This window comes from Lissotriton vulgaris, unplaced genomic scaffold (genome assembly GCF_964263255.1).
Source record: "Lissotriton vulgaris unplaced genomic scaffold, aLisVul1.2 SCAFFOLD_285, whole genome shotgun sequence".
Classification (NCBI taxonomy): Eukaryota; Metazoa; Chordata; class Amphibia; order Caudata; family Salamandridae; genus Lissotriton; species Lissotriton vulgaris.
The window spans coordinates 1288087-1301149 of record NW_028246414.1 but is presented as its reverse complement, the minus strand read 5'-3'; the positions used below and the strand labels follow the sequence as shown (position 1 = coordinate 1301149).

Genomic DNA, 13063 nt, shown 5'->3' with positions numbered 1-13063 from the left:
TTCTGAGGTGCCCAGGGAATCGCCTGCTTTCCATCTGATTAGCATACATTTACATACCCTTAGCATGCCAGGCAAATACTTTGCCTCTAACGAGGTGCTCTGGGTGCTACTGAAATGCAGGAGCCATTGATGACTCGCAGCGGACTTGGCCCAAATGGGGCATTCATCAAGACTTTAAAATAGTCTTTTAGTTTTTTTTTCCTGAGAGTTTCAAAAGTGCACACTGTAGAGAGGGGACAGTGCTTAACTTGAACCAGTGTTTCCGGTGCTCAGCACAGGCACTCAATCATCAACACAGGTGCTTTTCATGAGCACCAGTTAAGGACACATTTATTTATGGCACAGGGAGATTAAGTAATTTGCCCAGAATCTGAGGATTTTAAGCTGAGGCCGAGACTCAAACCTGGTTCCCCAGCTCCGAAGTTGACAGCTCTGGCCATTACAACACATCCTCTCCTCACCGTCATGGTTCCTACTTGGTTAGGTTTTAGGCAGCGCTAACGGGAGAAATGAGCTGATGCAAGCCGCCCCCGGACAAGAGCCCAGGCACTTTTTTTTTTTTTTTTTTTTACAAATTAACCACTGAGACAGGCAGAATAAAAGGCTTGCAAACTTATCAAAAATATTTACTTGTGATGTGGGGCGGAGCCTTGGAGGGGGTGGGCTTTGTACTAAGGTCTTAGCCATAAAAAAGCAAACAAAACAAAAACATCTGAAGCTGGCGTCAATATCTTTGGAAGGTTTAAACACCCATAATTGACATTGGCTGAGCTTCCAAAAATGAGCTGGAGACCAATTCTGTGTAAAGTTTTCTAGCTCACCTGTTGGGGAAACAACACTTACAACGCAACTTTTACAACGCACTACCTTTCAACGAAACTTTTATAACGCAACATCCATTACAGCGCATGCCATTACAACGCAACCATTACAACGCATGTCACTACAACGCATACCACTACAACGCATGTCATTACAACACAGTCATTACAACGCATACCATTACAATGCATACCTACACTATCCAACACTTACCCTACTGTTGCACCCCCTGAAGTTAGAATAGTAATTTTTACCCCTACACTATCCAATACTTACCCTACTGTTGCACCCTCTGTAGTTAAAATAGTAATTTTTACCCCTACACTATCCAACACTTACCCTACTGTTGCACCCCCTGGATTTAGAATAGTAATTTTTACCCCTACACTATCCAATACTTACCATACATGCTATGTAATGGTATGCGTTGCAATGGTATGAGTTGTAAATGTAGTATGCGTTGTAGTGGAATGCGTTGTGAAGGTAGTTTCAAAGAATACGTTATAATGGCATGCATTGTAATGGAATGCGTTGTAATGGATGTTGCGGTGTAAAAAATGCGTTGTAAAGGTAGGCGTTGTAAAAGTATGCGTTGTAACGACATACATCCCACCTGTTGCTCACCAGGTGACGTGAAGAGAGACGAAGGTGTGTAGCACCGTATTAGATGGCATGTCTGGGATAATGAGGACCTGATACAATTACACCTTACATAGCTGCATTATGCATATTTTTTCACATTCTACCCAAAGTGTCAAGTAAAGATTCATTTATTAACTAGACTACCATCTTCATTTTTAAGAACAGGGAATGGAGTGACTTCCTCCACCTTTCCTTTGAGGAATGAGTCACTTCTTTTTGAAAATGTACCAAACATTTAGTTTTCTAGAGCTCACTCCAATTAAGAAAAGCACAAAATACCCAAAGGAGCTGTGTTGAGAGCAAGACAGCCAAATGTGTTTCTCACTTTTAAATAGAACAATCATCAGATATTAGTGGTGCTTAAGGCACAACCTTTATACCTGTGGGCCATCAGAAATGACATTGCAGGAAGGAATATCACAGAAACTGAAATTATATTATTTGTGGCACAGTGAGAACAGATAGAAGTGGGGGTGGGGATGTTGGTAAAGAGTCCGGGCCTGATTATGAATCTGACGGTTCGAGGACCACCAGACTTGCGGGGCCACAGTGATGGCGGTCCATCCCCTGCTTGCCCGAGAGTCCAACCGACCAATTACAACCAGGGCGGTCGGACCGCCAATGCACCATCGGAACAGCCAGGGATCACAGATACCTGGCGCGGCGGTCTTGAGGCAGCAGTATGCTTAGTGGGACCGCCGCGTTTCCTCTGAGTATATTACAGGTTTCCTCTCTGCCACGATTTTCATGGAGGTTCCTACTACACGAAAACCATTGCGGAGAGAAAACAAAGGTGGCCCTGCCTCAGGGTCATGGAGTGCATGCAGGGGGGCACATGTTGTGTCCCCTTGTGTGCATGCACTCCAGTACCTGCACAGCATGGATTGCACCAGTCAGTGACATGCAGGTACTGTCTTTGACGTTCCCCTTGCGGTGCCTATTTCATAAGCACCGCCAGCCACTGACAAAAAAAGTTATAATCAGACTGTGCGGGAGCAGGCCGCCATCATGGCAGTCTGTCCCAGCACTGCCAAACATGTGATCAGGCCCTTAGCAGAGTAAACAGGGACAAACAAAAGTCAGTATTTCGAAATTTGTGGATCCAGAGAAAATCATAACCTTATATCCTACTGATTCCCCAAAATGGAACAGCCGCCAACATCAAACAAAGTGAAACATTTTTGGAGTGGTCATGGGCTCAAAGCTGTCTCTTGATCTCCAAATCAAGAAGGAGATACATATTATATCATGGGAATATTTTGACGTTTCTACCCTACCTTCTCCTCGCACACAGGATACAGGCCGATACAGGCCTCTCTGGCCCAAGTAATAAGCCATAAACATTATGCAAAATCATGTCTCTACAAAATTTCCTGACTGCAGCAGCCATACAAGTTCTCAACTTATCTACATTGGACCCCATTATATTACCTTTGATGCCGAAGCACTTCGCTGGCAAGAAAAATATCCTTCAAAGCACTTTGTGTTGCATACAGGGCACTCCGTGGGACAAGGCCAACCTTGTTACAATCTAAACTCAGGTCATGCATGCAAAGGAGAAGCCTTGATCTAATATGACCCTATGCCTCATAATCCCTCCTTATAAAAAAAGAACTCAGCTAGGCTAGAGTTCCTTCTCAGTATACACATGCAAACTATGGCACTGAGCATCCAGAGAGCAGTACCGAGTGACATGGGTGTGTTATGGTGGTGTGGCTGGTGTCTGTGTGGGGAGTCTGTAGTTGTGATTGATGGATGTAGCAACATTCGCGTGGGGTAGAGCCCTGCGGTAAGTACGAAGTTTTATGGGATGAAGATAAACAATGGGGGTTTGTGCAAGTCCAGTTGCAGTGCAGTGTGTGAGGGAAGAGAGATTATAAGGTTAGAATGAAGGAGTGACGCTTTAGTGATTAAGGTATGAGAAGGTAGGAATAGTGCTGAGTGGGAGAACTGAAGCTCTGAGTTCGAAGTGTAGATAAGGGGGTGTAGTGTGATGTGAAGGGAGACATGTAGAGGGTTGACGAGTAAAAGATGTGAGAATGAGGTGAATGAGGACATAGTGGTAGGCTGAATAAGAGGAGCAGGAGTACGGGTAAGAGAAGAGAAAGGGTGTAGCAAGGGGATAGATGGAATGGTAGAGGTAAGGGTAAGATGTTTATCTGATGGATGTGCGATGAGTGTGCTGAGTATGAATGTGCTACTGCTGGCCTGTTTATTGTGTTTTTCATGTAAAGTGATTCTCTAACTTATTTCTCTCTTAAAGCAAGGGGTGTGTGTTTGGACTGCTCACATGCACAGCTGAAAACATTATCCAACGCCTAGAGGTATCAGTGATTGCTTGACCACTGCTGCACCTTGAGAGACAAAGCCTTTTAACCCTGCCCTAGGTCTTGGAATTAAGAGCTGAGAACTCCTATTCTTGGACATCCAAAACAACCACCAAAAGCAACACCCACCACCTTCAAAAGATACAAATGTAAAATGATCCATCAGAAATTCTGCTAAACGCAAGAGCTTGGGAACCTTCAGGATTTAGTACAACATTAACGCAAAATTCCAACACGATGAAGTTGTTAAGAGAAGTCAACTGTACTGATATTTTTCAACCCCTGCCTACCGAAATGTGCATTTCCATTCCTCCCTGGATTTATTTTTGGAAAACATAATTGTTAAATCTATATTTGTTTGCCTTTCTTGGAATAAAAATGGCTCTTTTTTCTATACTTGTATTTGCCTAACCTTTGAGTCATTTTTCTGTAGCGAATTTGGTAAATATGCTGATAAGTATCTACTCAGACAAAGGGGCATTGTGCATTTGCCCCAAAGGATGAGTAATCTAGCTGGAACTAGGGTTATGGTCAGTGGCGGCTAGCAGAGGGAGTGCTGCGGGGCGGTCGGGAGGGGCTGGGTGGTGAGGTAGTGGACACGGACATAAGCACACAGAAGGATACAAAGTTCCCCGGGGAAGAGGACGGTCAACCAGGGGAATCAAGTCGAGAGGAGTGTGGGGTAGGCTTAAAGGGGTAGAGGGGTACGCAAGAATGCAGGCAGTAATTCTGGGTACCCGTTGGGCCTCACAGCAAATTGTGGCTGGAGGTAGCCTGGGTGGTTCCGTGGGACGGACCCACGCAAATATTTAGAACAACAAGAGGAACTGAGATCGGACGATATTTAATGGGGTCCAGTGTACATGTCCAAGACTAGAGCACACAGAAGGATACAAAGTTCCCCGGGGAAGAGACACGGACATACCACGGAACAGAGTAAAGTAAGTATATAAATAAATAAAACAAATTACCTTGCGCGTGCTGCCGCAGAGTGGGCGATGCAGCATGTGCAAGGTAAATAGTTTTATTAATTTATGTGCTTATTTTACTCCGTTCCGTCGTATGTCCGACCCCACTACCCCCCCCCCACCCTGCCCCTCCACTGCCACGCAGCACTCCCTCTGCGAGTCGCCACAAGTTATGTTGAATGGTCTAAGCCCCCCCCCCCCCCCCACCCCCACCACCACCACCATTGAGTGGTAAAATGTCCACTCAGACCAGTCAAAGCAAGGAAACCATTAACGATTTCAGGATGAGGAACAATCCACTCTGCAGCGGTGACTGAGGGGATAAGAGGAATATGCTGTGCATTTCCTTCTGGGTGCAATGAGGGTCCCCTAGAAAGTGCAAGTTTTGTCCACCCTGATTGATATAATGACTAAAACCGATGCAACCCTGTGAAATAAGAGAGTTCACCTATTGCATGCTAAAGGAAATGGGTCAGTTTCATGGAAGAGTCTGTTGATTCTCCACCCCCGTCTTATAATGGAACCCATAGGGTTGGGACAGAGGTGGCAGGCATTTCAATGAGGCCGCCCATTTGAGTTTGTGTTTTGATCTCCACCCTTTTGATGTGAAGTATTCGGTTTATTGAATTTACATAAAATGTTCATGAACTCACAATACAGTGCTTAGAGACCTCACAATTAGAATATGTGTACACCTTAGCAACAGAAGTCTCACATGCGAAAAGAATTTGAATAATCAGCTGCAATTTTGAAGTCAGACTACCATGTAATGCGCCCTGGGGTTTCTGTATGTAGGGAAGAGTCTGTCATACGCAAGGCCAGATGTGTCCTTATTTTAACACAGACTTGCGTTATAATGTGCTATAGCTGGCTCTATGTTTTTATGTGTCATAAGTGACGCAAACAAGTTCTCTGAAGCCGACTGCTAGCCACACACTCCCATTTCACGAACAAACTCCTGTTTGCATCCCAATTGGGATTCCGCAATGGCTGACATTTGCCCATGAGCTTTTTGGATATGTTCTGTTTGTCAATGTGCAATTTGCGTGCCCCCTGCTATAATGCCATAAACTACAGCAGCTAAAATCTGGCCAAGAACCTGGTGGTAAAACTCGTGAAATTCGAGTGTGAAAACGCGCATCATGGTGTGCAAACTGGCAGTTTGTGCTTTTTCCCTACAAGACACTGATCAGGTTTTCTCTCTCAAATCCTGCGCGAAGATAATCTACGTTATGTAAACTGTACGTGGGTAAAAAGAGCACGTTCAATTGGCACCTTATCAAATAATGTCCTACTTGCCTTCCCGTTACTGGTGGAAACACAAATTTGCACCCAAAATGGAAATATGTCTTTTAATGAGGAATCTATGTACTGAATTCAACCTTGATGCTATTTCAGTTTCAGGTACCAAGCCCCAAGTTAAGCGGTTTCTACCTATAGGCTAATTACACATATGTTATTTGCGCACGTTCAAATTGCTGTCAAAAAGCTTGAGGCATTTGGGCATGGACAATGGCACATATGCAAATAGCATATGAGTAACGGGTGTTTGCACCTGAAAAAACACTAACTCCAAGGTTGTGAGAATCAAATAATTATAAACAGTGATTGAATTTTACAGTCACAAACCATCACTTGACCACTGCAAAGAGAAAGGAGCATTAATGGGCATGGTCAGTTCAATACTGGGTGAGACATTGATTTTATCTGGATATTAAAATTAGTTCAAAAGAGAAAGCTGGGATTCAACACAATATCCGGTGAGCAGCACTTCAAGATTGTTACACCTGTATCCTCTAACAGCATCAACACAGACCCGTCCCATACCACGCTATAACATCCATTGCCTTCCCTAGAGACAGCAAAAGATAGAATTAATGCAGCCCAACATTATTAGGGGCATTCTATAGCCTTAGGGTACATTCTATGGTCAGATATCCAAACAAAGAACCTTTGACATATTTCATCCCTCCGTATTTTACCAATTGGCTGCTCAGGTAAAACATAGGAACAAACTGGCTTTTAAAGGTTCCTAGGAAAATGTTTCTAAGGATCTTCACTGTGGCTGATAGAGTGTCATCCAGCCCAACCCCCCCCCCCCCCCACCCCCCCGGTGAGGCGCTGTTTTCGTCTGCCTGGTTGAATGGGAACTGCAGATGATGTGTTAAATAGGCAATCCTTTTATTTCCATTCTCCCCCAAAAACATTGTTTTCTGAAAATTTCAAATTAGGGAGCAGGAAGCTTTCCATTTTGATCCAGCTAGATCTGTCAGACCTGAAAATGCACTTCTGTTTAAGACAAGACTGCTTTCTCTCAGATCAGATCCACCGCCACCTGCAAATCGGTGGAACGAGTTTCACACAGGTTGTACCTTCATCTAAAAGTTTTACAAAATTCAATGACTGAATGAAGAAGCTCAATGAATTGAATTATCCTGGATGAACCTTCCTGCCAACGGAGGTAGTCCCTTTAAAAAAGCACAGACAGAAAATCGGACCCCAAATCTACACTTTGGGAATTGAGATATCAAAGGAAATTGGTACTCGCCTCAAACTGAACCAGTGGGTTGGTCTCTACGGGCCCCGTTTCTGAGCACGGACTAAGTTGAGCTTCACGATAGAGATAACCTGCATCATTCCACACTGTTCTCATCATTGTCCTGATATCTCATCCCGTTGAAGCCTCCACCCAACCCTCCCAAGCCCTCACCGGCTACAGACAGCTCAAGCTTGAGCACGGGTTTCATGGAGAATATAACCAGGCGCCTCCAAGATATTCACTTTTATTAAAACTATCAGTTCTGCACATTGCAAGAGGATTCAGGAGAAAATGGATCCATTTTAGCAGAATGTGATTTTAATGTCAGGTTCGCTGAGAGTCGCAGGCCTTTCTAGGGCACTGATCATATTTCAGGGAAGTATGGGTTCTATACCGTTTAAAAGCGTTTTGAATCAGGAAAATGTGGTCCATATTTGTAGTATTATTTATATCATGCATTTGAACAGGGTGGATCCGAACCTACTACAGCAAAGTTTTATTGCCAAATGTAGTTGCTTGTGCTTGTCACTGATCTTCCCCTGAACAATATTATGTTTAGCGTGAGGCAGAGTGAGGTTGTGGGGCACTACCCTGAAACAGGAGTGCTTGTAGAGTAAACAAGCACAGGTTGTCCTTAATCAATATTACCTTCCCTTGCATGCCCCCGTCTTCTTCTCCTGTTGACATGTGGTCGCTCAGGTCTGTGCATGTGCCTCACCACTGTTTCAGCCTTGGTGGCTATTCAACCAGAGGTGGTGCTACAGGGTTTGACAGTGACAAAGAACGCAGAAATGGAGTAGCACTCAGTGTTCACCCTCCTGAATAGTGCCAATTGGCCATTCCATCAGTGTGGGTGACACACCGAGAAGCTCACAGGGTGACAGTAGCTTGACAGTTTCAAGAACATTAAATCTCCTTGATAGTGTCTAGCGCCCTCTGCTGATAGCAGGTCTCCAACACATGCCCCAGGTAAATGCTGGACAAAGAAGCTTCATGAGTGATTTTAATCAAAGATTGCTACTGATCACCTTTGATTCCCTTCAGAATTTGCAATTATGCGCTACCCAATTTACCCCTCATTCCTTGTTTGTCTACCCATTTTCCAGTACAACAACTTTGCCTAGTTATGTTGTAATGTTTTTTCTTCAATTAATTGTGTTATTTTCTTCAGGAGTTTGACACCATCGCTCATCTGCACCAAACTGGCTTGTTCTTAGTGTGCACCTGCAAGGTGTAAAGTCAAGTGCACATGTACTTCTAGTGGACATCTGCATAGGGTAGAGACAAGTGCTCAAGGACTTCTGGAGGACACTTGCATGAGGTGGAGACAAGTGCTCATGGACTTCTGGAGGACACTTGCATGGGGTGGAGACAAGTGCTCATGGACTTCTGGAGGACACTTGCATGGGAGGAGACAAGTGCTCATGGACTTCTGGAGGACACTTGCATGGGGTGGAGACAAGTGCTCATGGACTTCTGGAGGACACTTGCATGGGGTGGAGACAAGTGCTCATGGACTTCTGGAGGACACTTGCATGGGGTGGAGACAAGTGCTCATGGACTTCTGGAGGACACTTGCATGGGGTGGAGACAAGTGCTCATGGACTTCTGGAGGACACTTGCATGAGGTGGAGACAAGTGCTCATGGACTTCTGGAGGACACTTGCATGGGGTGGAGACAAGTGCTCATGGACTTCTAGAGAGCACCTGCAAGGGGTCATGGACTTCTAGAGAGCACCTGCAAGGGATGGAGACAGGTGCACATGGACTTCTAGAGAGCACCTGCAAGGGGTGGAGACAGGTGCTCATGGACTTCTAGAGAGCACCTGCAAGGGGTGAGACAAGTGCTCATGGACTTCTAGAGAGCACCTGCAAGGGGTGGAGACAAGTGCTGATGGGCTTCTAGAGAGCACCTGCAAGGGGTGGACACAATTGCTCATGGACTTCTAGAGAGCACCTGCAAGGGGTGGAGACAAGTGTACATGGACTTCTAGAGAGCACCTGCAAGGGGTGGAGACTAGTGGTCATGGACGTCTAGAGAGCACCTGCACGGGTTTGACCACAGTGGTCTCCTATTTGGGGCTAAGTCTGCCGCTGAGGAGTCTCATGTGGCGTCAAGGGAGAACTTCTGGTGTTTATCATGCACTTAATTTACACTCGGTTATCAGCAATTGGTGCTTGTTTTCCTGTTAAGCGGGCAAACATCAGTCAAAAGTATGGAACCCGCAGGCACACCACGTCATCCCTGATGCTCCCACAAGCTGGGCCTTGACTGAGCTCCTACCTGTCATAGTCCCCGTTGCACAAGGCTCGCACGGGGATGCAGAAGGACTGCCAGACTGGGTTCAGTGTGTTCTTCACCACTTCTGTTTTGTGACAGATTGTAAACCTTGAAAAAACAAATACCCATCATAAAACAAACATGGCTAATTTCCAAACATGAATCAACAGCATTGATCAACAAACAAGGCATTAGCATGGCAGGCTCAGACGTGGGGGATTAGCAAAAACATCTAGTCTGACAGGAGACAGGGGCTGCCAGGTGTCTCCAGTCTGCCCATCTACTGCCTGCACTTCTCACACAGCCCAGCCTGGTCCCCAGCTTCCCCCTATCTTTGTGTCTAGAAACAAGGGGTATGTGGGAGAAAGTGAGAAAACAAGTATTCTAAGCAAGAGGGCTGATAGAAGATTGTCATTGTCATTGTATAGGTTTGAACTCATTATTCCGCATAGTAGGGCATGAGGTAAGTAAAAGGAGTATGAAATTATGCCCGCTGCTTCTCATCGCCGAAGGGTGGTCTTGCTCAGCGGTGGCTGACACAGATAACCGCAGTGGGGCCCGGCAGGGTGCGGCAGGGGGAAGCCGACAGATGACAGAATAGGTATTATTTATTTATTTAATTATACCTATTCCGTCGTCTGTCGCCTACCCCCGTGCCGCGCCATGCCCTGCGCGCCCCATCGCGTTTACCTGTGCAGACCTCTGCTGGTCTTGAAACGTCTCCTTTCCTCAGGAGAATTGAATCTTCGTCTCATGTTGTCTCTCCTCTCAAGGAGATCCGCCATTGGGCATGCTTATTGTGATCTTGATACTTTGTGGCAGAGTGCATATACTGAAGCTGGCATAAAGCAGATTGTGCTGACTGAGACTCAACCAGTGTGGAATGTGCTTACTCTGAGACTCAACCAGTGTGGAATATGCTTACTCTCAGACTCAACCAGTGTGGAATATGCTTACTCTCAGACTCAACCAGTGTGGAATGTGATTAATCTGAGGCTACCAGGGGTTGGGCTGCATTGATTCAAATGCTGGCAGTATGAGGTGTGAGTATTATGAAAATGATAAAGGTACAGTGTGTTTAACCCGAGGCCAGCACTGTGTGGGAGCTGTGTATGTGGAATCTGTCAAAGTGTAGGACTTGCTTATTTGTAGGAAAAAACTCTGGGATCTGCTATTCGGAAATTGGCACAGTTTACGGATTAATATTTAGAGATGGTTACAGTGTGGCATGTGCTTATTCTGAAGTTGTCATCAAGTGGGATTGTTTATTCAGGGTGGTACAGTGCTAGATTTGCCTATTTGGCAACTTGCAGGGTGTGATATCTGCTTATCGAGAATTTCGGTGAGGATTTGTATATTCTGAGGCCACCACAGTGTGGTTTCTCATTATTTGGAGGCTGCCATAGAGTGATTGAGGCTTATTCATGGGATGCATAGTGTGGTTTGTGATTATTCACAGACTGGCACGTGTGGGATTTGCTAGCTTGGATGATGGCATAGTTTGCGATCTCTTTATTCAGAGGTTGGCACAGGGTGAGACCTGTTTATTCATAGGCTGCCTCAGTGTGGTTTCTGAGTATGAGTACGCTGCTTCAGCGTGGTTTCCGAGTATTCATAGTCTGCCTCCATGTGGTTTCTGAGCATTCGTGGCCTGCCTCAGTGCGTTTTCTCAGTATTCGTAGGCTGCCTCTGTGTGGTTTCTCAGTATTTCTAGGCTGCCTCAGTGTGGTCTCTGATTATTTGTAGCCTACCTCAATGTGGTTTCTGAGCATTTGTAGACTGCCTCAGTGTGGTTTCGGAGTATTCATAGTTGGTCTCAGTGTGGTTTCCGAGTATTCATAGTCGGTCTCAGTTTGGTTTCCGAGTATTCGTAGGCTGCCTCAGTATGGCTCCTGAGTATGCTCAGGCTGCCTCAGTATGGTTCCTGAGTATGCTCAGGCTGCTTCAGTGTGGTTTCTGATTATTCGTAGGCTGTTTCAGTGCGGTTTCTGAGTATTCGTAATCTGCCTCTTGTGGTTTCTTAGTATTTGTAGGGTGGCTCATTGTGCTTTCTGAATATTCATTGACTGCCTTAGTGTGGTGTCTGAGTATTCTTAGGCTGATTCAGTGTGGTTTCTGAGTATTCGTAGGCTGCCTCAGTGTGGCTTCTGAGTATTCGTAGGCTGCCTCAGTGTGGTTTCTGAGTATTCCTATTCTACGTCAGTGTGGTTTCTGAGTTGTCGTAGCCTACATCAGTGTGGATTTCGAGTATTCGTAGGCTGCCTCTGTGTGTTCTGATTATTCGTAGGCTGCCTCAGTGTGGATTCTGAGTATTCGTAGGCTACTTCAGTGTGGTTTCTGAGCTGTCGTAGGCTACCTCAGTGTGGTTGTCGAGTATTCATAGGCTGCCTCAGTGTGTTTTCTGATTATTTTTAGGCTGATTCAGTGTGGTTTCTGATTATTCGTAGGCTGCCTCCGTGTGGTTTTTCAGTATTCGTAGGTTACTTCAATGTGGTTTCTGAGTTGTCGTAGGCCACCTCAGTGTGGTTTTCGAGTATTCGTAGGCTGCCTCAGCGTGTTTTCTGATTATTTGTAGGCTGCCTCAGTGTGGTTTCTGACTATTCGTAGGCTACTTCAGTGTGGTTTCTGAGTTGTCATAGGCTACCTCAGTGTGGTTTTCGAGTATTCGTAGGTTGCCTCAGCGTGTGTACTGATTATTCGTAGGATGCCTCAGTGTGGTTTTTCAGTATTCGTAGGTTACTTCAATGTGGTTTCTGAGTTGTCGTAGGCCACCTCAGTGTGGTTTTCGAGTATTCGTAGGCTGCCTCCGCGTGTTTCCAGATTATTTGTAGGCTGCCTCAGTGTGGTTTCTGACTATTCATAGGCTACTTCAGTGTGGTTTCTGAGTTGTCATAGGCTACCTCAGTGTGGTTTTCGAGTATTCGTAGGTTGCTTCAGTGTGTGTACTGATTATTCGTAGGATGACTCAGTGTGGTTTTTCAGTATTCGTAGGTTACTTCAATGTGGTTTCTGAGTTGTCGTAGGCCACCTCAGTGTGGTTTTCGAGTATTCGTAGGCTGCCTCAGCGTGTTTTCAGATTATTTGTAGGCTGCCTCAGTGTGGTTTCTGACTATTCGTAGGCTACTTCAGTGTGGTTTCTGAGTTGTCATAGGCTACCTCAGTGTGGTTTTCGAGTATTCGTAGGTTGCCTCAGCGTGTGTACTGATTATTCGTAGGATGCCTCAGTGTGGTTTTTCAGTATTCGTAGGTTACTTCAATGTGGTTTCTGAGTTGTCGTAGGCCACCTCAGTGTGGTTTTCGAGTATTCGTAGGCTGCCTCAGCGTGTTTCCAGATTATTTGTAGGCTGCCTCAGTGTGGTTTCTGACTATTTGTAGGCTACTTCAGTGTGGTTTCTGAGTTGTCGTAGGATACCTCAGTGTGGTCTCTGAGTATTCGTAAGTTGCTTCAGCATGGTTTCTGAATATTCGTATTCTACTTCAGTGT

At 45.4% G+C, this 13063-nt stretch overlaps 1 protein-coding gene across 2 annotated transcripts in view; it reads right to left on the bottom strand.

Annotated features, from left to right (window-relative positions):
• The window catches only part of LOC147665960 (copine-5), a 1339740-nt gene that overhangs the window by 247848 nt on the left and 1078829 nt on the right, over positions 1–13063 (bottom strand). For both annotated transcript variants that reach the window (XM_086949376.1, XM_086949377.1), the window contains one exon: positions 9583–9687. In XM_086949376.1, coding sequence (XP_086805502.1) covers positions 9583–9687 — 105 coding nt within the window. The remainder of the gene's footprint in view (positions 1–9582; positions 9688–13063) is intronic.